The sequence below is a fragment of the Mustela putorius genome, unplaced genomic scaffold (assembly GCF_011764305.1).
Source record: "Mustela putorius furo isolate JIRA1106 unplaced genomic scaffold, ASM1176430v1.1 tig00000174_pilon_pilon_pilon, whole genome shotgun sequence".
NCBI lineage: Eukaryota > Metazoa > Chordata > Mammalia > Carnivora > Mustelidae > Mustela > Mustela putorius.
Window position 1 is genome coordinate 902,415 of NW_025421304.1, and position 25,034 is coordinate 927,448.

General features: G+C 39.5%; 2 protein-coding genes across 9 annotated transcripts in view; one reads left to right on the top strand and one right to left on the bottom strand.

Moving 5' to 3' along the window:
- Nucleotides 1–25,034, bottom strand: part of LOC106003388 (zinc finger protein 345) — an 86,031-nt gene that overhangs the window by 20,456 nt on the left and 40,541 nt on the right. For 2 of the 6 annotated variants that reach the window (XR_006605666.1, XR_006605667.1), the window contains exons 4-5: nt 1,686–2,471; nt 788–865 (exon numbers count right to left, since the gene is read on the bottom strand). The exons of 1 other annotated variant lie outside the window; for it this stretch is intronic. The gene's annotated coding sequence lies outside the window, so the exon portion shown is untranslated. Of the gene's footprint in view, nt 1–787; nt 866–1,608; nt 2,472–15,525; nt 15,659–25,034 lie in introns of those variants that run through there. 3 more of the 6 variants (XM_004764981.2, XM_045076552.1, XR_006605668.1) reach the window with 3 other exon arrangements.
- On the top strand, nt 8,812–24,308 carry ZNF790 (zinc finger protein 790). 3 transcript variants are annotated; one of them, XM_004764974.3, is made up of 5 exons: nt 8,812–9,161; nt 15,850–15,934; nt 17,129–17,255; nt 17,533–17,628; nt 21,761–24,308. In XM_004764974.3, exons 2-5 carry the CDS (start codon nt 15,926–15,928, stop codon nt 23,425–23,427), a joined length of 1,899 nt encoding a protein of 632 aa, XP_004765031.3. In that variant the 5' UTR covers nt 8,812–9,161; nt 15,850–15,925; the 3' UTR covers nt 23,428–24,308. The 3 variants fall into 3 exon arrangements, with proteins under 3 accessions (XP_004765031.3, XP_044932466.1, XP_044932465.1); XM_045076531.1 differs by having other exon boundaries at nt 8,813–9,161; nt 17,132–17,255; XM_045076530.1 differs by lacking the exon at nt 8,812–9,161 and adding an exon at nt 14,223–14,273.

Sequence of the window (25,034 nt, forward strand, 5' to 3'; positions counted from 1 at the left end):
AAAAGGCACAAAAGAATGTCTGTTCATACAAAGAAAACACATAAACTAAACCTTCTATGATTTTGGAATTCATACACTAAAGTTCTAATGAAAGACAAAGAAATGATCACAGTGGCCACCACCAGAGGAACACAATTGTTTGTGAATGTGGAAAGGTATATCAGAGATTTCTTTAGAGATGGTTGTATACTCCCTATTTTGAGTGTTTAGAATTATGTATTAAATGACACAAATGAGTAGGATATGCCATTTCTGTATCTAATTTGAGAGCAAAAAAAAAAAAAAAGCCACAGGCATTCAAATAAATATGCACTTCTAAAAATGTTTCAAATATTAAATCATGTGGGAAAATACTTAAATATAATTTTATGTAAAATGGCTATAATGGTAAATGCTGAATGAATTTTAAAAATCACATTTTATATATGTACATAAAACAGACCAGGAAGAAAATACCAAAAAATGAGCATTGGTTTTAACTGGGAATTGAAATTTTCTTCAAAAGATGTACTTCTAAAATTATTTAAAATAGTCATGTCTTATTTTTATAAATAGAAAGAAATAGCATTTTAAAAAAAAAGCATAAGGAAAATTAAACCACTTGACAAATTAGTAAGAGAAAATCAGTTGCCTGTGAAGGCTTAGGGTTTGCAGCCAATCCTATATTCTCAAAGGGGAAATTCCAGGATCAAGTCACCGGATGGGAAAGAATTTTCAACAGGAGAAAAAGCAAGTCAAGTCCTGCCAAAGAAAGGGGGATTTCCGGAAACAAGGGGAAACAAACTACCTTGCAGGAGCCTGGTGGATGTTCAACAGCCATTCTTTACTCCACTCTGGAAGCCACTGCGCGCTAATCAAAGCAGAGCTGAGGAAGAAGACAGGAGTCAGGAAATACCAGGTTCTTCTGGGAGCCCAGGTCAACCAACCCCCGCCACGCATAAATGTAGCCAGGCAAGACTATGGCATCCTGTTCAATACCAGCATCAAGACAAGAGCAGGGTCACTGCAGTTCTGGGCAGGTTCTGTCCCTGAGCCCACAGAGGTCCCCCGGGAACGGAGCGCTGGAGTCACAAAGGCAGACAAAGGCGCCCCACAACTACAGTGCTCTACGGACACATAGTCCCACCACCTCACACCACGGGGACACAACGGATTACACATGGTCACACAAGCATACACACCACGGGAACAGAACAGTCACAATCGCAGTCATAGGCACCCCACTCACTCCCAGTCCCACTGCTACACTTCATGGGGACACAGCGACAACAATGAATTGACACGCACCCTACACCAATAATATCACAAATACATACGCCATGGGTAAACACAATCACAGATCTCACAGTTAAGGCATCCCACACCCACAGTTCAGCAAATGGTCATAAACTAACACGCACGGAGAAGACACCCATCTTTACAAACGCGGTCAAAGAACACTACACTCGCAAAAACCCAGTCACACAATTAAGCCTCATCACACATGAAACAATCATAACCGCAAATCAAGCCCTCCTCCCCGCCCTCACAGTTCCGTACACGCTCACACTGACACAGAGACACAGTCACATTTAGACACACACCCTCCTCACAATCTCCCCTGCTCACCAGGCTCCCCCACACACCCCGGACGGGCCAGAGGTTCCAGCCACCCGGCGCCAACCCCGGGCTCCAGGCCACCTCACCTACGGCTCCTTCGAAGGGTCAGCACCCCTGTACTCTACTTGAAACTACTCGAACGCTACAGCTCCGCAGCAACCAAAGCCGTTTGCCTGAACCCGCCAGAAGATCCCGCCTACTCCTCGGGAGAGGGGCTAGTTCTCGCGGGAGGGAGCACTGAGCCTAGAGGCCTCTGGGAGATGTAGTACAGATGTAGCGACCGGTTGCTTAAAAGCGATCTCCTGGATATCTGGACTCTCCTGTAGCAAAGAGCCTGGACTCAGTCAAAACTGCGTCTTCCGGCTGAGCAGAGCAACGGAGGCTTCTGCGAGTTTCAGCTGATTAGGACTCCGTCGACCAAACTGTAGTCAGCCTCCTCCCAGCCCTTCTCTTGACCAGTCCTTGACCTGCTAACCCTAGTTCTGCAAGAATCCCCCTCCTTTTGATATTTAACCAAGCTCCTCTTAGTAGTTTTCTATCCACTGACTCTTTCACCGTGCCCCTTGGATAAAAATCCCAGCTATTATTAAATACTGAGTTGAGTTCAGTCTCTCTTCTCCATTGCGACAGTCTTCAATAAAGTCTTCCTTACCTGTTTAACTTACCTGGTGCAGGTTTTCGTTGACAAAGCCCCCAGGGCAGCTCTTTGACGACTCACCCTGCAACACACTGGGCCCTAAGCTTCCTGGGAAATGCAGTCCTGGACTTAGCGATGTACCTGGCCAAGGTAAGCTGGATCCTCTAGGCACTGAGGCGAGGCTCTGGCCGCACTTAAGTGCTTTGGGGGATGATGCTCAGAATTCCGCTTTGCCCTAGGAATACAAACAGATGCTCTTGAGGCAGGATGCTGCGGACCTTGTCAGAGGAACATACCCAAACGGGGACCTGAGCATCTGTGACCAAACCAGCCTGGGGAGTTTGAAAGGGAGGAATCTTCAAGACCAGTCATGTATGTGAAAGTGGACAAAGGAGGTCCTATGTGAGACAGTGGTGAGATTACGTGTGTGACTGGTTGAGGGGGGAGGGAGGATAGTTGAGTGAAAAAGAAACTGCATGTGGATAAAATTGATGAGTGTGACGGAGTGGTGGATCAAGATTATGTGGGGCTTAGGGAGGCTGGAAGGTTACATCATGGGTGTGTGTGGTTGAGGTACTTGAGTGCAGCTAGTGGGACAACAGCGTCTGAATTCCTGCCAGTATGAGTATTTGCATGATTACCTGAATGTAGGTCATCTCAGCATGGGTTCCTGAGGTGGGGGAGGAATCTGAATCCTACAAGCCTCATTTTCTCTTCAAATTATTAATAGTGTGTGTCTTCCTGGAGCTTTGATTTTTAAGAGGGAAAACCTAAATTTTAATTTATATAATAAATAACTTTAGCATTTTTATATAAACGCTAAAGATTCCAACCATTTGTTCTGGAATAGAATAACAAATCAGTATGACGTATTAAACGGGGCAGATTTTGCTATAGGGGTACCTGTTTTGTCTATAACCTTGCCCCATTTACTCTTTTCTGTTTTTTGAGAGTCATTGGTAGGGTAAATGTTCGGAGATGTAATTGTTCAATTCAACCAGAAGTACCAACCACAATTAAAAGATGTTCAGAGGATGCTGTACAGGGATGTGATGCTGGCGAACTAGAGCAACCTGGTCATATTAAACATGGATAGCTCACTGTATAATTCAACTTTTGAAAGTAAAGTGTTGTCTCTTTTCCATTTCTGAAATATTTAGAACCTTTACATAGCATAATAGATTCAGCTTTGAGATAACAAGTTTCAGGTATCCTCAAGCCCTCTGCCATATAATTGTATATGCTCAACCTTTTAAGGTAAAAGGTATCTACTTTATTCCTCTTTATGTGGTGACTTTGGGGATGGTGCTTGAATTAAAATTCAGTCTTGTGTCATTTTCCTATATATAGGCTATCACATCACCAAACTGGATAAAATCTTTAAATTGGAACAAGAAAAGAGGCCATGGGTAGTGAAGAGAGGAAATGTAAATGAAGTTCTCTCCAAGTGAGTTACTGAGAACCAGGCAGATATGCTTGGGTTAAGGCAGAACACAGATGTTCAGTGAGAGAGCTGACACCACTGAAATGTTTTTCAGGCTTTTCTTTATAGGCCCTACTCTCCTTGAGTCTTAGCTGATGTGAATCCTTCTGTTATCATTCTTCTTCCATCAGTGCCCTTTTTTATTTAAGTAATCCTAGAGGACCATATTCTCTTCATTGTCATAGTCTACATATGAGGTCAGTCCTTCACAAATCTTCAGTCTTGGATGCCTGGCTCAGTCAGTTAAGCATTTGCCTTCAGCTGGGGTCATGATTCCAGAGTCTTGGGATCAAGTTCCACAGAGTCCTACATCAGTCTCCATGCTCAGTGGGGAGCCTGATTCTTCCTCTGCCTGCTGCTCCCCTGCTTGTGCCCTCTCTCTCTCTCTCTCTGATAAATAAATAAATAAAAATTGTTTAATCTTTAGTATTTCAAAACTAGTATTGTTGCACACTGAAGTTTCTTTTTTTTATTACATTCCATTTTCTATCTTTCTATCACTAAAACTCAGGATTATATTTTACATCTGCATTTCCAATTGTCTCATATTTCCCATAGCCATATTTCAGCAACTTTCATCACCTCTTGAAGCTACTAGCTTAAAAATGGTTGCTGCTTTCCTCCAGCTCTCTTTTCAGTCAACCTTTTTTATTCACAATTGTCTGTGAAGGAATTATCTCATTCATCTTAAATATTTAAACAAGGTTATAGTGGAAAAAAGTCTCCCTTTCAACAATTTCTCTTTTCCATCTGCATCTACTCTAACTAGTTTCATATATAAAATTCTTTGAGTAATTCTATATTTACAACAACATATCTATGTATATAAAGCCCCTCATCTTTATTTTTCACAAATGTTAGTATACTATAAAACATTTAGGTTTTTTTACTCACTATTATTTCTTAGAAGACATCCCATATTAATACATATTTATTATTCTTTTGTATGGTGGTATTGTGTTTTGTGGTAGGGAAATTGTCATACTTTAATAGCATATAAGTGACTATTTAGTATGTTTTCAGGTTTCTACAATTCTGGAATAATATATATACTTGGTTTTGTATAGATGTGTATGCACTTTTGTAACAAATTCCTTTAAGAAGTGCTGGGCCAGAGGTTATGTATAAATATTTGCAATCCACATAAGATGAATCACTTTCCATTTCCACCAAAAAATTTATGAGAGTGCCTATTTCCTGTTCTGGTCAAACACTGTATTTCTTCATTTAGCAGCTCAGTGTGACCTAGTGAGTCCTTTATCTGTGCCAGGTTCTATTCCATTCCAAGCATCGGTGAACAAAATGCCAAATTTCCTTTCCTCAAGGAGTTTACATTCTAGTCAGGGAAAGTGGCCAATGAATGTGTAAATGAAATATATAGCATTCCAGATAAAGGTAAACTCTGTAGAGATAAGGAAAGCTTAAAAATTAGATAGTACCAAAGAAATTACATTTTTTAAACTTTTATTTATTTAAGTAATCTCTACACCTAATGTAGGGCTTGAACTCACAACCCTGGGATCAAGAGTAGCATGCTTTTCTGACTGAGATAGCCAGGCAACCTGGGTGTTGTAATTTTATTGTATTTTATTTTATTTTGGGAATTGCAATTTTAAATAGAATAGTTAGGAAAAGCTTAACTAAGAAGAAAATATTTGAGCAAACCAAAAGGAAGGAGTAGCAACATTTGAACATATTTGGATAAAGCAAATTTATAAACAGAGAAAACACTAAAACATAAATGATATGGGTTGGGTACAAGCCTGTATATTCAAGGAGCAGCAGGGGGTCTGCTTGGGATTCTTTCCCTCTCCCTCTGTGTGCCATGCATGCGCAAGCATTCTCTCTCTTTCAAATGAATAGATAGATAGATAATCTTTTTTAAAAAACTATGGAATGAGCAAGCTTTAGGGGGAGATGAAGAATTTTGTCTTTAATCTCCTAAAGCACTGAGATAGTCCATGTTAAAGAGAAACATTTGCATGTTGTCAGTACCTAGGTATCATTTATAGTAGCAAGAGGATGAGAATTCTAGGGAAATCTATTAGGGTAAGACTAAATATAGTAACATGTTGTAGTGGGTTGAATAGTGGCACCCCATAGCTATGTCCATATCCTAACCCCCAAGATCTGTGAATGTGACCTTGAGGTAGTTTTGGGTGACGTTGGGGTCCAGAGTCAATGGCTAAGAAATAATTCTTATTAAAGCATGGGGACAGGACCTGTGGCAGAAAGGGATGCATTGCAAGTGGAAGGGGTGAATGATTATATACTTGGGAGTTGGGGGAGGTAAGGAAAAGGGAGGTTACCAAAAGGATTTTCTATCTCAAGTATTTGTTGGTGGGCTGCCAGTCTAAAGAAATTTAATTTTGTTTACATTCCCTTTTGCCTCTGTTTCCCACATCACTCGGGGAGGGGAAGGTGATGTTAGGGTTCTAGGAAATTGAGTTATAGGTCTCTTAAAGTTAGGTTATTGATAAGAATGATTTTTCTTGATTATCACTAAGACATTTATAAATTGATGGAAATCTTGTCCTGAAGAACTGTGATCTTTATCAGTTAACCATTTGTTTTTCCTTTCCCTTAGTTTCAGGGCAGCCAGAAGTGCCTGAGGAATGTCAATATATCCCACCAGGGAGTTAGGGGTGGGACCATGTCAGCTTGTGCTTTGTCCTCAGCTTTGTCCTTTTGCTCCCTCATCAACCTTACTTGGTAAAAGGGTCTTTGCAGATGAAATTAAGTTAAGGATCTCTATGTGAGATTACCTGGATTACCTGTGTGTAACCTAAATCCAATTTCAAATGTCTTTATAAGAGAAGATGAAAAGACATACAAGAGAAGGCCATGTAAAGACAGAGGTGAAGATTGAAGTTATGCAGCAACAAGCTAAGGACCCCTGAGTTTAGTTCTTTTTTTTTTTAATCTCGGGATCATCTTGATTTTTTTCCCCTGTCTTTTCATAGGTCTTAAAAATTTTTGTTGTTGTTGAAAGTAAGACATTTTGTTTAGGACAGTAGGGTGCAGAAAAGCCTTAACCTAGTAGAACTGAGAATTCTTATCCTTAGAAGGTTTGCTTGCACAGTTAGTGCTTGGCTTGCATCTAGAATTTAGTTTTCCAGAGGGAGGTCCTGCCATCCTGATAAGAGTGGCTCACTATGCCTGTTTGTGCAAATCACACAGTTTATATTAAACACCTGCTTTCCTTCTGAAATTCTCGTATGCACACTTGGTAGAAGCTGCTTATGTGACCAGCCCACAATAAAAACTCTAAGTACTGAGTCTCTAATGAGCTTCTTCCCTGGTCGGCAACATTTCACATGTTTTGTCGCAACTTGTTGCAAGGGAAATTAATATCTTGTGTGACTCTACTTGGAAAGGATCCTGGGAACTATGCATCTGGTTTTTCCTGGACTTTACTCCATGCATCTTTCCTCTTTGCTAATTTTGCTTTGTATTGTTTCACTGTGAGTTCTCCTAGTGAATCATTCAACGTTGGAGGGAGTATTGATCTTTTGGTCCCACAACACAGTAGTAACTGAGGAAAATAATTTTCATCCCTGAATGGGCACACTATTCCTTTGGCAAAGCCTTTAGTGTGGAGTTTTAAGTTAATTCAATGAAGAGTTTTAACAACTAGCAAGATAAATTCATACAGTTTGATTTGCACTTATATAAATTTCAAAGAAATTTAGTGATCTAAATAGATAACTAACAACCAAGATATTTGTGGGGTCCCCCAATCCAATGGGGGCCACCAAATGTGGGGTAATCTGGTGGAAGCCAGATGCACAGGCAGTGAAAGAATTCACCCAAGGCAGAACAAGGGAGATAGAAGTTTATTGACAGCAAAGCAGACTGCTCTGAGGCTGGGGGGCTGTAGTTATGGGGAGAAGATGAGAAGGTAATGGAAAGTATGAAATTTTCTTTTCTGGTACCTGTATCCACCCATTGGTCAGCTAGTGCTTATGATTCTTTTCAGGTGGGTCTCCTGAAGGGCCTGTTTGTATTCAGCCAGGGAGTTACTGTGGACCCTTCTATCTTACTCAGGTTTCCATTGTTCAAGTTGATTGCCTAAAAGCGGCCTCTACAATATTTTTTACTGTAATAGTCAAGCGGAATAATGGTCAGCTAGGGACTGGGATCAGAAATATCGCATGCACAGACCATTTCTTCTTGAGATACCAACAATGTACTCTTCAGGAGTATTGAGATACACTGACCTGACCGTACACATTCTATGCACTTTTCTTCAGGTATTTTACAATAAAAATATGTTTTGCACCTATTTTACAATAAAAAAATCTTCAAAAATTATTTTTTTTAATATTTTATTTATTTGACAGAGAAATCACAACTAGGCAGAGAGGCAGGCAGAGAGAGAGGAGGAAGCAGGCTCCCCGCTGAGCAGAGAGCCCGATGCAGAGCTCAATTCCAGGACCCTGGGATCATGACCTGAGCTGAAGGCAGAGGCTTTAACCCACTGAGCCACCCAGGCGCCCCAAAAAATTATTTTTAAAGGATGAATTTGAAAGGACTGGAAAAAGTTACTCCTCTTCCAGAAAGTTTAGACATACTGTCCATCTAAAGGATCAGGGAAAAGGAAGCAAATATTAAAAGCTGGCAAGCAGTAACTTCGGGGAAAAAAAAAAAAAAAAGGCCAAGACATGAACAACATTTGCAAAACACCAATGTAAGCTTGAATATTAATTTAAACTATACTCTTTAATGGCAATTGGAAGATAAGAATAAGGAAAGGATTTGTTTGAAGATATAAGGGATACTACACCCCGGTTAAAGGAGCTCCCAAGGATTCGCAGAGAAGGGACCCTCCTGGGATCCGGCCCCTTCATCCCACCCCCAGATCGATGCTTGTGGGATAAGAGAGATCCGCCAGGCCAGGCCAAGGCTCAGACCGGGGAATGGTAAGGACTTGCAGGTCGCTTGGCACTAACAGGACCTTTCTGTCAAGCGGTATCAGTCAGATGCCCAGAACGCGAACCCAAGCCGGGAAGAATTAATCCTTCCTTTGAGGTAGTTCTGGAACTCTAAACTACATTTCCCAGGGGCCATCGCGTCCAAGGCTACTTCCGGTAACGGCCGCATTGGTTTATTGTCCATGTTCCCACACTTGGACACAAATTTGTGGAGGAGCGGCGTGGAGGCCTCGGTGGAGTTTTGCGTTCCAAACGCGGCCTGGAGCTCATGGAAGCCCTTTTCCCCGGATGTGAGCAGTTATGAGGGCGACGGTCGTTGCCGAAGCCAAGGCCTGTGAATTGAGATTGTCGGCTCTGGGCTCTGAAAGGCTGTCCAGGCACTGACTACATTTTTCAATGTCCACCATAGCCAAGGCAGCTTCCTGTCCGCGCACCAACGCTTTCAGGACCGTAGGAAGCATTGCGCCCGAGTGCCCGCGGAACATTCTTGTAGGGACCGCAGGGTCAGGTAAGAGAGTCTAAGACTCAGAAGCGCAATGACCCCTGAGGAGCCAAGGCTCACTGAGTGAGCAGTGAGGGACTAATGTTTCTGAGTCTCAGACTTTGCCAGCAAGAGGGTGTGGGAAAGAAGGTTGTAGGGAGCTGTGTATGTGTTTGTCCGCTCCCGCGCGATCAGGATGGGATCTGTGTGTGCTTGTGCTACATTGTAACGGGAGCGGGATGTGGGGGTAATCGCTTAGGAGCTGTAGGGTTGGGGGCGTGTACGTGTGTGTGTTTGCATGCGCCCGATGGTGAGGGGAGCTGTAGGTGATTGTCATGACTATTCAGGTGTGACTGTGCTTGTATATGATTGTGACTGCACCACTGTATGCCTGACCGTGTGTGTAAATGTGGTAGCAGCAGCTGCGGAGCCAGAAACAAAGAATATTGCCTTTAGTAACAATTACACTTGTTCCTAAATGTGTGGAGAGCAGTTTCTGTGATGGCCATTAGTTGGGTTGAGTCGGGTAATACAGAATGTGGGGAGAGGAATAGGGGACAGTGTAGAGAACACATCCCAAGAATTTCTCTGTAAATACGAGCAGAGAAATAGAACACCAGCTAGTGGGGGTGGGGTGGGGAATGACAACGTTGCAGTATATTGGTGATAATGAGTCACAAGAGAGGGAAAAGTAGAAATACAGATAAGAATGATTAAGCAAGGGCTTATCTGTGTGGATGTAGTGCAACTGCAAGAATAAAAGAGGGTAGTAGTGTTGCTGAGAGTGAGCGGTGAGCTCAGGTTTTCAAAAGAACAAGGAGCAATATCCTGTATTTGGTAGATGTCAGCAGCAGTGAGGTATATTATGAATAATCTCAGGGCATGAAATTCCAAACTAGAGATTTTTAGAAGGAGAAAAAGAGAAAAGTCTGAAAGTAAGAAGAACAAGGATGATACCCTCCCCCCCAGACCCAATGGCAAGAAGCTGTGGGGGTAGAGGGGGTGCGGGTAGGAAAAGGAGATGTTGAAAAGGCTGCAGAGTCCTTTGGGGAGAGCCACGTTTCCCTTAGACCCAAACGTGAAGGGAATATTCAAAGAAATGAAAGTTGGATATAGAAGAGGGGTTTGTTATTAGTTAATTATGAATTCCGGAGAGCATACTAAAAAGTGCCAAGATTTGGGGATGGCTGAAAAGGGGGTACATCCAACTGATTGGGTGGGAGTACAGTGTCTGAAAAGAGAGATTATTAGAGAATCTAAGGTTTATGATGGACATAAACATGGATATAGGGAATATTGATGTTTATTCTGGGTTGGGTTCAAGACTGTTGGAGAGGAAGTGATAGAATAGAAAGAGGTGGATTTTTGAGTATCCATCAGGAAGAGAGGAGCCAAGGACAGAAGCTTTAAGGGTCGTTGGGGTAGGCAAAGTCATCTCTCTGCAAAGATGGGTCCTAATCCCTGGAACCTGTGAATATTTTGCTTTACATGAAGGGCAAAAAGGACTTTGCATACAAGATTAAGTTAAGGACCTTGAAATGGAGAAATTATCCTAGATTATCCAATTAGGCCCAGTGGATTCATAAAGTCAGTAAACCTTTCCCAAGGGTTTAGAGTCAGAGGGAGCTAGAATCAAAGAAGAATGATCAGAGATAATAAAATTGTTGGCTGAAGGAAGGGAGCCAATGTTGGTGGCTTCTAGACTCTGGAACATAAGGAAATAAATAATTCTCCCTTAAAGCATAAAGAAAGGAACACAGCCCTGCTGACACCTTGATCTTAGCCCGGTGAGAAACTCAGACTTTTGCCTAACTGCCTAAGCGTAAGGTAATAAATTTGTATTGTTTTAAGCCATTGTGTTTATGCTAATTTGTTGCTTAGTGATAGAAAACTAATACAGTGGTATAGTGTCTTAGCCTTAGTGCTATGGAAGGGGTCTTGAGTACTATGACATTAAGGGAATTCAGTCCCTATTGATAAAGTTGAGGAATTCAGGTAAGGCACATAGGCCCCCTCTTTGCTTGTAATTTCTAGTTTTACTGCGTTATGATATATATATTTTTTATTTGATAGACAAAGATCACAAGTAGGCAGAGAGGCAGACTCCCTGCTGAGCAGAGAGCCCGATGCAGGGCTCGCTCTCAGGACCCTGGGATCATGACCTGGGCCAAAGGCATAGGCTTTAACCCACTGAGCCACCCAGGCGCCCCGTATTATGATATTTTTAATGTCGGAAGTTAATCAATTTTTCTTTGTGATCTAATATATGTCCAGTCAGTAGTATTTGTTTTCCACTTAATTTGTCTTTGCTTGACAAAAATGCATTAAAATACTCTGTAAATGAAGTTTTATCTTACATAACCTGTAGCTTCTGCTTTATTAAAGTTGCTGCTGTTAGTTGATATATATTCATCATCATCATCATTATAATAATAATTATTTTTAGAGAGAAGGGGAGGGAGAGGTAAGAGGCAGAAAGCAAACCTTAAGCAGGCTCCATGCCCAGCATAGAGCCTGATGCAGGACTCGATCTCACAACCCTGAGATCATGATCTGAGCACAGATCAAGAGTTGGATGCTTAACCAACTAAGCCACCCAGGAGTACCTAGATAGTCATCATTATTTTTATTGTGAATCATAGGCTTTAGTATTTTAGCATGCTCAAGATCATAGCCCCTGTTTTTTTTTTTTAATAAACAAATTGCTTTTCTTTTTTTAATTAATTTTTTTTAATTTTTAAGTAGGCTCCACACCCAGTGTAGAGCCCAGTGGGGTTCTTGAACTCACAACCCTAAGGAGAAGACCTGAGCTGAGATCAAGAGTCAGACATGTAACCAACTCTACCACCCTGATGCCATTGCTTTTGTGTGTGTGTGTTAGTTTGCATTTGCTCTTTATATTTTCCCCATATTTGTAAAATGAGTTTTTTATCAAAGTTTATCAGATATACAGCCAAGTGATGATACAATCAAAAATTTTCTGAAATTTTCGCTATTCTCTCTTTTAAGGTGGAAATATGTCGTATAGTAGTTTAGAAGACACTCTTGTGAAAAATACTCCCTAAGCTGTTGCAGCATAGAACTTCTTATATCCATTATACTTGAAGGACAGCTTGGCTGCATATAAAATCTTCAATTCTGTCATTTATTTTCCTACCTCACTATTTGGGGCTCTGAATTTAGCAGTGGAGAAGTGTTAACAAATAAATTTCCTTTTTCTCATAGGTAACTTGATATTTTTATCTTGATTTCCCATGGGTTTTAGACTAAAATTTTTGGCACTCAGTTCTGAATCATTTTTCCCTGCAGTATACTATGTCTTTCATTATGTAAATTCATGTTTTATCTCAGGAAATTACTGTTAATGTTAAAAATGTAGTTTTTAATATTCTCTTCCTTGATTTGGGTCTGCTTATTTGTAAGTTGGATTATCTCTGACTTTCATGGTTTTCTCCCAATAATTGTCATCTCTTTCTTTTTTTTATTTTGTTGTGCTCACTAGTTTCTGTATATATTTTTTATGATGAAAAAGAACTATATTTAGATTTAGCCAGCTAGACTCGGTTTTGATGATCCCAATTTTGTTGGCAACATTCAAGGCATCATAGTCAGGGGCCAGTCAAACATATGCCTTCTTCTCTCCATCAGGCCTGATGAAGGTGTTGACCTTGGCCACATCAGTGTCATAGAGCTTCTTCACAGCCTGTTTGATCTGGTGCTTGTTGGCCTTGACATCCACAATAAACACAAGCATGTTGTTGTCTTCTCTTTTCTTCATAGCTGACTCAGTAGTCATGGGGAGCTTGATGATGGCATAGTGATCAAGCTTCTTTCTCCTGGGGGCGCTCTTTTGAGGGTATTTGGGCTGCCTTCCAAGATGCAGAATCTTGGGTCATGGGAACATAGGTGATGTGTGGATCTTCTTTTTTTGTGTGACTTTTCAGCACCACTTTCTTGGCCTTCAAAGCCTTTGCTTTGGCTTCGGCTTTGGGAGGGGCAGGGGCTTCCTTCTTAACTTTTTTCGGTGCCATCTTCGTAAAAGGGTAGTTTCTGTATTCTTTGTCCATGCACTTTCTGTGGTATTTGTCATACCTTGTGCTTATTTGTTCTTCATTTCTAAAGTGATTCAGCCTATGTCCTCTTTCACTTTTGTATTTAACGAACTCTCACTTATAGTCTCTCCCTCACTTCTTCCCCATTCCTGAAATCATTACAACATTTGTGCATGTAGTCCTGCCTCAGAGCTGTGATTATATCATAAATTATTTATTTTTTACTCATACTGGAATGTTGGATAATAATTTTAATCTTCTCTGATGTCTTTTAGACAGTTTTCTTCATACATAGGGGTATTTTTAGCACTCTTTTCAAGCATATCTAACAATATCTTGGGACACAATGGTTCTAATTTTGTTATTTTTTTGGAAGGTGATAGATTATCTCAGAATAGCTATCACTGGTGCTTTCCTTGTGAAAAGGTAGTTTTTAGTTTCTTCTGCTCAAGAGTTCCTTCCTCTGTAACTACAATAAAAAACAATTTCTTTAAAATAGAGTTCCTTGGGGCACCTGGGTGGCTCAGTTGTTAAGCCTCTGCCTTTGGCTCAGGTCATGATCCCAGGGTCTTGGGATTGAGCCCCGCATTGGGGGGGAGGGTCTCTGCTCAGCAGGAAGCCTGCTTCTCCGTCTCCCACTCCCTGTGCTTGTATTCCCTCTTTTGCTGAGTCTGTCTGTCAAATAAATAAAATCTTTTAAAAAATTAAAAAATAATAAAATAATAAAATACAGTTTCTCTACAGAGAAAGGGGAACCCTCTTGCCTTGTTTGTGAGAATGCAAACTGGTGCAGCCATTGTGGAAAACAATATGGAGGTTCCTCAAAAAGTTTAAAACAGAACTATCCTGTGACCCAGCAATTGCAATACTAGGTATTTACCCAAAGGATACAGAAATACAGATTCAAACAGCATTATCAATAATAGCCAAACTATGGAGAGATGCCAAATGTCCATCACCCAATGAATGGATAAAGAAGATGTGATGTGTTTATATATACAAAGGAATATTACTCAGCCATCATAAAGCATGAAATCTTCCATTTGCAACAACATGGATGGAGCTAGAGTGTATTACATTAAGTGAAGTAAGTCAGAGAAAGACAAATACTATATGATTTTACTTATAGGTAGAATTTAAGAAAGAAAGAAAGATGAATATATGGGAAGGGGAAATGAAAAAAAGGGGAGAGTAAAACAAGCTATAAAAAACTTAATGATAGAGAACAAACTAAGGGTTGACAGAGGGAGGTGGGGGAGGGATGGGCAAGATGGGTGATGGGTATTAAGGAAGGCACTTGTTATGATGAGCACTGGGTATTGTATATAAGTGATGAATCACTGACTTCTATTCCAGAAGCCAATATTGCCTTGTATGTTAACTCCTAAAATTTTTTTTTAAAGATTTTATTTATTTATTTGACAGAGAGAGATCACAAATAGGCAGAGAGGCAGGCAGAGAGAGAGGAGGAAGCAGGCTCCCTGCTGAGCAGAGAGCCCAATGCAGGACTCGATCCCAGGACCCTGAGATCATGACCTGAGCCGAAGGCAGTGGCTTAACCCACTGAGCCACCCAGGCGCCCCTTAACTCCTAAAATTTAAATGAGAAATAAATAAATAAAATATGGTTCCTTTGAACAGCCAGGTTTTTTTTTGTAGTTCAGAACATAACCTGGTTCAGAAGGACTCCTACTATCAGTTCTGAGTTCCCCAGTGTCTTCTCTGCTGCAGTTAAAGAATATGCCAGGGGTGCTTAGCTAGCACAGTGGGAAGAGCATGTGCCTCTTGATCTTGGGGTTGTGAGAGTTTGAGTCCCATGTTGGGTTATTGAGTTCACTTTTTATTTTTTATTTTTTTAGTTTTTAGTTTTATTTTTAGGGAATACAACTAGGATCCTAACTTACTTGATGAGGCTGGTATTACCCAGATACCAAAACCAGACAAAGCATGGCTCATAAGAATTTGAGTGCAGGGGCACCTGGGTGGCTCAGTGGGTTAAAGCCTCTGCCTTCGGCTCAGGTCATGACCCCAGGGTCCTGGGATAGAGCCCCGCATCTGGCTCTCTGCTTGGCAGGTAGCCTGCTTCCCCCTCTCTCTCTCTGCCTGCCTCTCTGCCTACTTGTGATCTCTGTCAAATAAATAAAATCTTAAAAAAAAAAAAAAGAATTTGAGTGCAATAAATCTCAACAAAATACTAGTAAGCCAAATCCAGCAACATATGAAATGAATTATACAGCATGACCAAGTGGAATACATCCCAGGAATGTAAGGTTGTCTTAACATCCAAAAATCAATTAATAGGATATATCATATCAATAGAATAAAAAACAAATATCCCATGGTTATTTTAATAGATACAGAAAAAGCATCTGACAAAAGCCAATACCTTCATTTATGCTAAATGAGAGACACTAGTCACAGTAAGTTCACATATTGTATGATTCCATTCATATGAAGTCCAGAATAGGGAAATCTATAGAGACAGAAAGTGAAATAGTGGTTACTTAGGACTGAAAGGGAGGGAGAATGAGAGTCACTTGGGTTTTGGTTTGGGCCAGGATTTCTGTAGACTCACTTTGACCTTTATTCAGGGAGAAAATGGCATTCTTAGTCCATTTGAAAGCTCTGAGGAAAACGTGACCTCTCATGATTCCTTCCTTCTAGCTCTGCTTTCTCAGGACTCTACTTCACCAGGAGAGGAGTCTAGAAGACTGATCGATTCTTGGAATTTTAAGTCATCATGGCCCATGTGAGTTGGAATTGCCTCTCGCCAAAATTAAAATCATTTATATCACATTGGATGAATACTTTTATTTTTTATCCTTAAGCTGCTTACTTGAGTCACTATTCATCGTGGTAAGTGATATTCGTGAAACAGTCCACTGCCTTTCCTAGGTGTCCCTCTTCTCTCCAGCATGGCATTCAGCACCTCCCATGTCCCAATACTTTGGCAGAGCACTGAATGAGGAGAAATGCTTTCCCTTAAAAGAAATAGTAGAGACTATCTTTTCAAACCTGTGGCTTAACAAGGTGGAACTGAGTGGCTCAAAGGGATACACTACATGAAAACTTCTATTTATTCTGTAGGATAGGGTGTTTCAATCAGTAGAGGTGAGACTTGGTGTTGGTTGGTATTCATTTTATTCATTGGCACTTTATCATGCTTTTAAATAGAGGATTGATGAAAGGTTAAGTTCAGAGAGATCAGGGATCTTGCTAGGAAATCAATGAGAGATTAATATTATTTTATTTATTTATTTATTTATTTGACAGAGAGAGATCACAGGCAGAGAGGCAGGCAAAGAGAGAGGGGGAAGCAGGCCCCCCACCGAGCAGAGAGTCCAGTGCAGGGCTTGATCCAGGACCCTGACATTACGACCCAAGCCAAATGCAGAGGCTTAACCCACTGAGCACCTAGGCGCCCCTAGCGAGATTAATATCATAAACAAGACATGTGCTGATTGTCAGCTACTTATCCTAGAACCCTGTGATTTTATACAGTCCCACAGAAAATGGTATTCAGTTAAGAAGTGTGTCTTCTAAGAATCTTTTCAACTTCAGCTAATAGAAAATTCAACTAAAAGTAGCCTAAGGGGGGAAGCACTTATCACATAATAAATCTAGAGTTAGTCATGTAAGCCTGGCATGGCATCCCAGCGGTATCAACAAAGAACTCTTAATTCTGGACTGCCATCCTGTTGTCTGGTGCTTGTCACTGGAAGGTCATAAGGATGTTGTGACTGAACAACTGAAGACTGTAAGAGTATATAGGCACTCAGCTTCAGTCACACTAATTTCCATGTCATTTCCCCCATACGACAGGCAGCCAACTTCAGTTTTTGCTCAGTGAGTATACTTCCCACAGTGCCCTTCTCATTTCTTCCCCCTTGTATCTAAAAGATTTTGAAAGATTTCACCATGATGCTTGTGTTGTTTGTTTCAGCAGTTGATGATGTTCAGGGATGTGGCTGTAGACTTCTCTCAGGAGGAGTGGGAGTGTCTGGACTTGGAACAGAGACATTTGTACAGAGATGTGATGTTGGAGAACTACAGTAACATGATCTCACTGGGTAAGATTCAGAACCTGACCCTAGAAATTTCTGATTTCTTCATTGTGAATTTTTTAATTGTCTTTCAAGGATCTAAGGGAATTTCTGATTTCTTTCTGGGAAAATGGTTTATGCTTGGTAAGTTTGGGAACCTCCATCTGCTCTATCCTTTAGAAATACTTCATGCCTTTTTCTTGCTGTTCCTATAATTGTCTCTCTTCCTTCGTAACTGAGGGACTAGATGCAGATTTTGAAATCTTTACCACATGGTTATTTCCTATTTCTTATCTCCGATCAGGACTTTGCATTTATCAGCCAGATGTGTTCTCTTTACTGGAGAAGGGGAAAGAGCCCTGGATGGTTTCTCAGGATGAGACAGGAGGACCTTGCCCAGGTGAGTGAGGGCTGAGCTATCACAGGGAAACCATCACTGTAGATAAGAGCCCAGATGTTTAGTGAGACAACAGCATCTCTGAAATATTGGCCTCGAGTCTCCAAAAAGGATAAAAACCTGTGGCTAACAGTCTGAGACCTAGAGTCAAAGAACTCTTCACCATGCATTTCCAAATGGCCCTTCTCTTCACCTCCAAATACCACTCCAATTCAGGGCTCTTCAGTTTCTTTCCCTCATGTTATAAAAAGGTGTCATTCTTTTTTTTCCAGTAGTCAATTTATCAATGCTTTAACACAGTTTCTTTCTCTCTTTTTTTATTTAGATATTTGTAAATTTCTTCATTTAGAGATTTATAAATTTTTCCCCCAAAAAAATATTTGACCCTGTTTTTATCTTACCTACTATATCTTAAATTTTTCTTATTTTGCCTAAATTCTCCTTGCTTCTGCATTTCCTGCACTTAGCAATTTATTTGTTTTTTTTTTTAAGATTTTATTTATTTATTTGTCAGAGAGAGAGCGAGAGCGAGCACAGGCAGACAGAGTGGAAGGCAGAGTCAGAGGGAGAGGGAGAAGCAGGCTCCCTGCGGAGCAAGGAGCCTAATGTGGGACTCGATCCCAGGACGCTGGGATCATGACCTGAGCCGAAGGCAGCTGCTTAACCAACTGAGCCACCCAGGCATCCCAGCAATTTGTTCTTTTAACCAACATTTATTGATTTTCCAATTTCATTTTGGGATCAGAAGGGTTAACAAAGAGTAAATAATCTATTAAGGAAATTGTATTCTCTTCTGTGACTGGAACATGCCCATAAATTTTGGCAAAATAGGCTCTACATTAAGAGCGGCCTGATAGGCTGCTTAATTGAAAATCAGGATAATAGGGGCACCTGAGTCACTCAGTGTGTTAAGCCTCTGCCTTTGTCTCAGGTCATGATCCCAGGGTCCTGGAATCAAGCCCTGTATTGGGCTCTCTGCTGAGGGGAGCCTGCTTCCCCCTCTCTCTCTGCCTGCCTCTCTGCCTGCTTGTGATCTCTGTCAAATAAATAAATAAAATCTTTTAAAAAAAAATCAGGTGAGTGCTATGAAGTGTGTAAACCTGGCGATTCACAGACCTGTACCCCTGGGGATAAAAATATATGTATATAAAAATTTAAAATTTAAAAAAAAATCAGGATAATAGGTGAAAGTGGCTTCTGGTTACAGTGAATAGTGAGCAGCAGAAGAGAGTTGAAGGCTAATGGAGGACAACAAAGAGAGTGCAATGTCATAAAAGACAAGTCTTGGCTGTCAAAAGGAAACAAGGCAACAAGGCACATATTTGGCAAGCTGAGGCTAATTGATGAATTTTCTATTATGGGCAGGACTCAGATTGAAATAACATACTCTTGGAGATTTTTTTTTTCCCCCACAGTACTTGCTAATTGCTTATTTAGGAGGTTTTTTGTTGTTGTTGTTTTTAATTTGAAATATCAAGGAAAGAAAATAAGTTTTATTTCCTTATTGGAATCATGTTTTTAAATTCCAGAGGTTATATTTGTTTTAAAATCATTCTTTTTCTGAGCTATCAATACCCGAAACAACTTGAATGAATCTCCAGGATATTGTGCTGAATGAAAAATGCCAAAGGTCACATGCTAAATGAATCCATTTATAGAACATTTTGGAAATCACTAAATTATAAAGATTGAAAATATTATATATATATATTTTATTTTATATGTAATATACACTATATTATATATATATATGTATACTATGTCTGTTTGCATTCATATTATCTGGTTATTTATTTAATTTTGTGCCAGATAGCGTTTGCAAAACGTTGTGGTAAAACTGGTAAAACTATTGCCTAAAGTACCTTCCTTCATAGAGGATTATTTGCTTCTATCAGGTACCTGAAGGCATGAACATTTTGGTTGCTTTTTCAATCCATCACCCTCCTGAGTCACTGAGATGGTTTGAAACTGAGCTATAGTTCCTGTATATCTACCTCTGTTTTACCCATATTCCATGATTATAGCCCTTCCATTGTATCTAAACACGATGAATGTTTAGGACTGCCCTGTTGACAGACCCTGATTACTAATCTCTATCTTCTCAGCCCCTAAGATAAGGTCTGTCAATCTCTAAGCCAAATGCTAGTATCAGTACAATACGAATAGTAAAAATTGGCTGAGCCCTTCAGTATGTTCAAGTAATAGTAGTTGAGGTATTTTCTTGTTTTGTTCATCTAAAATATTTTACCAGTAAGTTTGATATCCAATACAGATTTGGTAGAGAATTTATAAAATAACCACAGATGAAATCTGACAATTTCATCAGATCTGGCACATATAAAAAATGAGTCACAGGGGCACCTGGGTGGCTCAGTGGATTAAGCCTCTGCCTTCAGCTCAGGTTGTGATTCCAGGGTCCTGGGATTGAGCCCACATCGGGTTCTCTGCTCAGTGGGGAGTCTGCTTCCTGCCCCCACCCCCACCCTGCCTGCCTCTTTGCCTACTTACGATCTCTCTCTCTGTCAAATAAATAAATAAATAAATAAATAAATCTTTTTAAAAAAAGAGTCACAGAGTGGTCCTGCTTGTTCCCAGCTCATGCCAGACTCTTTGCCCTTGGCAACTTCTCAAACCATTTTCTTTTTTGAACTATCACCCATAATTATGTCCTTTAACCTAAATGCAACATACCTTTGTTACTGAGTTCCTACTCTCTGTTAATTCTAGACTAGATTACTTCCCACATACTAGACTGATATTCTGTTTCCCAACATTACTGTTTTTAAGCTCAGAATTATATAAAACATTCATCATAGTATCTTCCAAAGTACTTGAAAATTTGTAGATACTTTATAATATTTTCAGTGGCTTTGCATAGACAGCAAAGAAGAGACCTAGGGAAGGGCTTGAAAGCATAAAGCAGAATGGATGAACAATACAGCTATTCTTAGGAAGACAAAAGCAACTTGGTGGAGTCATGTGACAGAAAGTTGAACTTGGCTATGCACTGTGGAGGAAATAAGCAGGGTGAAGTCTTTGCTTGTACAAAGGCAAATTGAAATATGATTAAGTAAGCCTGATTACATTTCTGCATATTTGTCTTTGAGTTAGTTTAGATATACTTTTATTTCCTTCTATCTGTACAGAAAGTAATATGGAAGCAGTATATGTACTCATTTCAGTAAAGATGGAAGTGACATTAATCCTATGATTAAATGATCCCAATTGTGCCTCCCAGTACCTGGTTTTGCAAGATCCTTTATTCTATCCTAAATTCTCCCCATTTCTTTCTTTCTTTTCTTTTTTCTTTCTTTCTTTCTTTCTTTTTTCTTTTTTTTTTTTTTTTTTTTTTTTTTTTTGGTCTTGTAATGTATTTTTTACAGAGTTATTTTCTTTCTTTTTTTTTTTTTATAGGCAGAGAGGCAGGCAGAGAGAGAGGAAGGGAAGCAGGCTTCCCACTGAGCAGACAGCCCGATGTGGGGGCTCGATCCCAGAACCCTGGGATCATGACCTGAGCTGAAGACAGAGGCTTTAACCCACTGAGCCACCCACACGCCCCTACAGAATTATTTTCTTAATGCCTAACATATGCTAAGGGTTGATTTACCATACTGAGTGAAACAGTCTTATCTTTACACTGGCGTTTCATGACTGGGTGGTACTTTAATAATTATGTTTTTAATTTAACTACTCAGATGAATTTCAGTAAAACAAAGCTTTTATATATCTAATAACCTCAACTTTTATTAGTTCTCTTAAATTTCTATTTATTTTTTGCCCTTTTTTCATATTGCCCAGAATTTGAGAATTTGTTAAGTCATTCACTTGTGTGCCTTATGTATTTTAGGATTTACTTTTTCTTCTTCTTCTTTTTTTAAAATTTTATTTATTTATTTGACAGCAATAACAAGTAGACAGGAGGCAGGCGGGGTGGGGGGGGGAGCAGGGTTTCTGCTGAGCAGAGAGCACAATGCAGGGCTCTATCCCAGGACTGAGATCATGACCTGAGCCGAAGGCAGAGGCTTAACCCACTGAGCCACCCAGGCACCCCTATGATTACTTTTTATATCTACATTAGACATTTTGTTTGTTTTTGGACAGTAAAACAGTATGAATTTATTTTCTTGTTTTTCAGACATGCAGTCCAGATGTCAGAGCAAGAAGTTATCACCAAAAAACATCACTTTTGAGAGAGAATTGACTCAATTCGAAATTTGTAAAAAATACAGCCTTGAATATTTATGTTTTAGGGGTGATTGGGAAAGCAAAGATCAGTCTGAAACACAACAGGAAAATCAGGAAGAATGTTTAAAGCAGGTTATACTCACCAATGAAAAAATGGCCACTTTTAACGATCACACAGCTTTTAACATACATCACAAACAGAATACAGGAAAGAAACTGAATGAATTTAAAGAATGTGGGAAAGCCTTTCCTTCTGGCTCAGACTGTACTCAACATCAAGTAATTCAAACTAGGGAGAAATTTTGTGAAGAATATGAGAAAACCTTTCTTTCTGACTCAGAACCTACTCAATATCAGACAGTTCATGCTGCTAAGAAAACATATGAATGTAAAGAATGTGGGAAGGCGTTTAGTTTGCGTTCAAGTCTTACTGGTCATAGGAGGATTCATACTGGTGAAAAACCTTTTAAGTGTAAGGAATGTGGGAAGGCCTTCAGATTTCATTCTCAACTTAGTGTCCATAAGCGTATTCATACTGGCGAGAAGTCTTATGAATGTAAGGAATGTGGGAAGGCCTTTAGTTGTGGCTCAGATCTTACACGACATCAGAGAATTCATACTGGAGAAAAACCCTATGAATGTAATGAATGTAGGAAGGCCTTTAGTCAGCGATCACATCTTACTAAACATCAGAGAATTCACACTGGTGAAAAGCCTTATGAATGTAAGGAATGTGGAAAAGCTTTTACTCGTGGCTCACACCTAACTCAACATCAGAGAACTCATACTAGTGAGAAATCTCATGAATGTAAGGAATGTGGAAAAGCCTTTATTCGTGGTTCAAATCTTGCTCAACATCAGAATGTTCATGTAGGCAGGAAACCCTATGAATGTGAGAAATGTGGAAAAGCCTATATCTGGAGTTCACATCTTGCTCGACATCAACGAATTCATACTGGTAGGAAACCTTATGAATGTAAGGAATGTGGGAAGACATTTATTTGGGCCTCGTATCTTGCTCAACATGAGAAAATTCATAATGAGAGGAAACTCTATGAATGTAAGGAATGTAGAAAGACCTTCCTTCATGGCTCAGAGTTTAATCGACATCAAAAAATTCATACTGGTGAGAGAAACTATGAATGTAAGGAATGTGGAAAGACCTTTTTTCGTGGCTCAGAACTTAATCGACATCAGAAAATCCATACTGGAAAGAGACCATATGAATGTGAAGAATGTGGAAAAGCCTTTCTCTGGGGTTCACAACTTACTCGACATCAGAGAATACATACTGGTGAGGAACCTTATGTATGTAAAGAATGTGGGAAATCTTTTATCTGGGGTTCGCAACTTACAAGACACAAGAAAATTCATACTGACACAGAATCCTATGAATGTAAGGAAAGTAAACAGATCTTTGGTCACCATCCATATTTTACTGAACAGAAAATTCACAATGGTGATAATCTCTATCAATGGAAAGACTATGGCAACACCTTTAGTCAGGACTCAGACTTTGCTCAACACCAGGATATTTACACTTTTGAGAAATCCTATGAATATAAAAATTTTGAGACATCATTTTCTCCAAGCTCTCACTTTATTTCACTCTTATAAAATCTTAATGATATAAAAATATAAGAAAGTCTTTATTCATGACTCATTACTTGATGTCCAATAATTGCTTCTTTTGAGAAACCCCACAAGTGTAAGTAATACTGAAAAACTCTGTCAGAGTACACAACACACTCAACAGCAGAGAATTCATAATGCAAACTGCATTAATACAGGAAAGCATTTACTGAATGGTTTTCCATTTGGAATATCAGAGTAAAACCCTATAAATAAGATGACACTGTGAATCTCTTCTGAATCATTTTTAAAACATTCTCCACATCATTGATATTATGCTGCATAGAATTTAAATCTAACTCACATAGGGCAACCTTCCATCACTATTTAAATCTTGTTACACTTTCATAAAATTATACCAAAGGTGAATTTCTCTTATGTAATTAATCTTGGAAAGCCTTGACTATGTCATTCACCTTCTTTGGTATGCCTTAGTTCCAACAAATCTTATCTGTATTTTTTGGAAAGTAACTCAAATCTGTGTCTGTTTGCTTATTTATTTGATTATAAGGGTTAAATGAGCTTGACTACTTAAATGACATCATGACCATCATTAATTTTAGTATTGGACCATTTCTATGAGAAAGACCTTGACAGTATAATGAATATAAACAAATATGCAAATAAGATACATGTCTTATGGAACAGTAGGATAATTCTGAAGAAAAACCAGTAAAACAGAATGAAGGGATGAAAGCTTTGAATCAGTATTCGTTTGCTGCACCAAAAAATCCATACTATAAAGAAAGCCTTATTGTTTTAATAAAAGTGGGGTTGTTGAATGCCCAGCAATGTTTTTTGTTTTGTTTTTAAAGGCATTTAGGGGACGCCTGGGTGGCTCAGTCGGTTAAGCTGCTGTCTTCGGCTCAGGTCATGATCCCAGGGTCCTGGGATCAAGTCCTGTATCAGGCTCCTTGCTCAGCAGGGAGCCTGCTTCCCCCTCTCTCTCTGCCTGCCTCTCTGCCTGCTTGTGCACTCTCTATCTGACAAACAAATAAATATTTTTTTAAAAAACAAAGGCATTTGGAAGTGATCTGTCTCTAACAAATTTCTAAAGCCAAATGTCCTATTCATTTATCACCACAATTAAGATTTAGAAATTAGAAAATGGCCAAATGAATTCCGACCTCTTGGAAATGGATTACTTCATATATAAATAATTATCAAAGTAATAAGCAAATCAAAAGTGAAATTATAGGCTATTTAGTTGTGAATGATAATGAATCTCATATATCAAATCCTATGAACATGATCATGGCAGTTCTCAATGGCAATTACTCTGTGTATGTAACTGAAACAATTAAGGGCAGTTTACTCCTTGTCACCACTATATCTCCAGCACTTATGACAGTGCCTGTCATGTTGTGGAGTCCAAATATTTGTCAAATAATGATTACTGAGGTAAACAAGCTAGTGCCCCAATGGGCATTTGAATTAATGGAAAGTTTTGATGAAAATAAAGCAAAAATCATAGAATAAAGAACAATAAAAAGTAGGGTGTTTTTTTTTTTTAAATTTTAAGTTAAAATGTTTCTTTGAAGGAAACTATTATTACTAGGCTTTGGCAATGCCTTCCCATTATGATAAGAAAG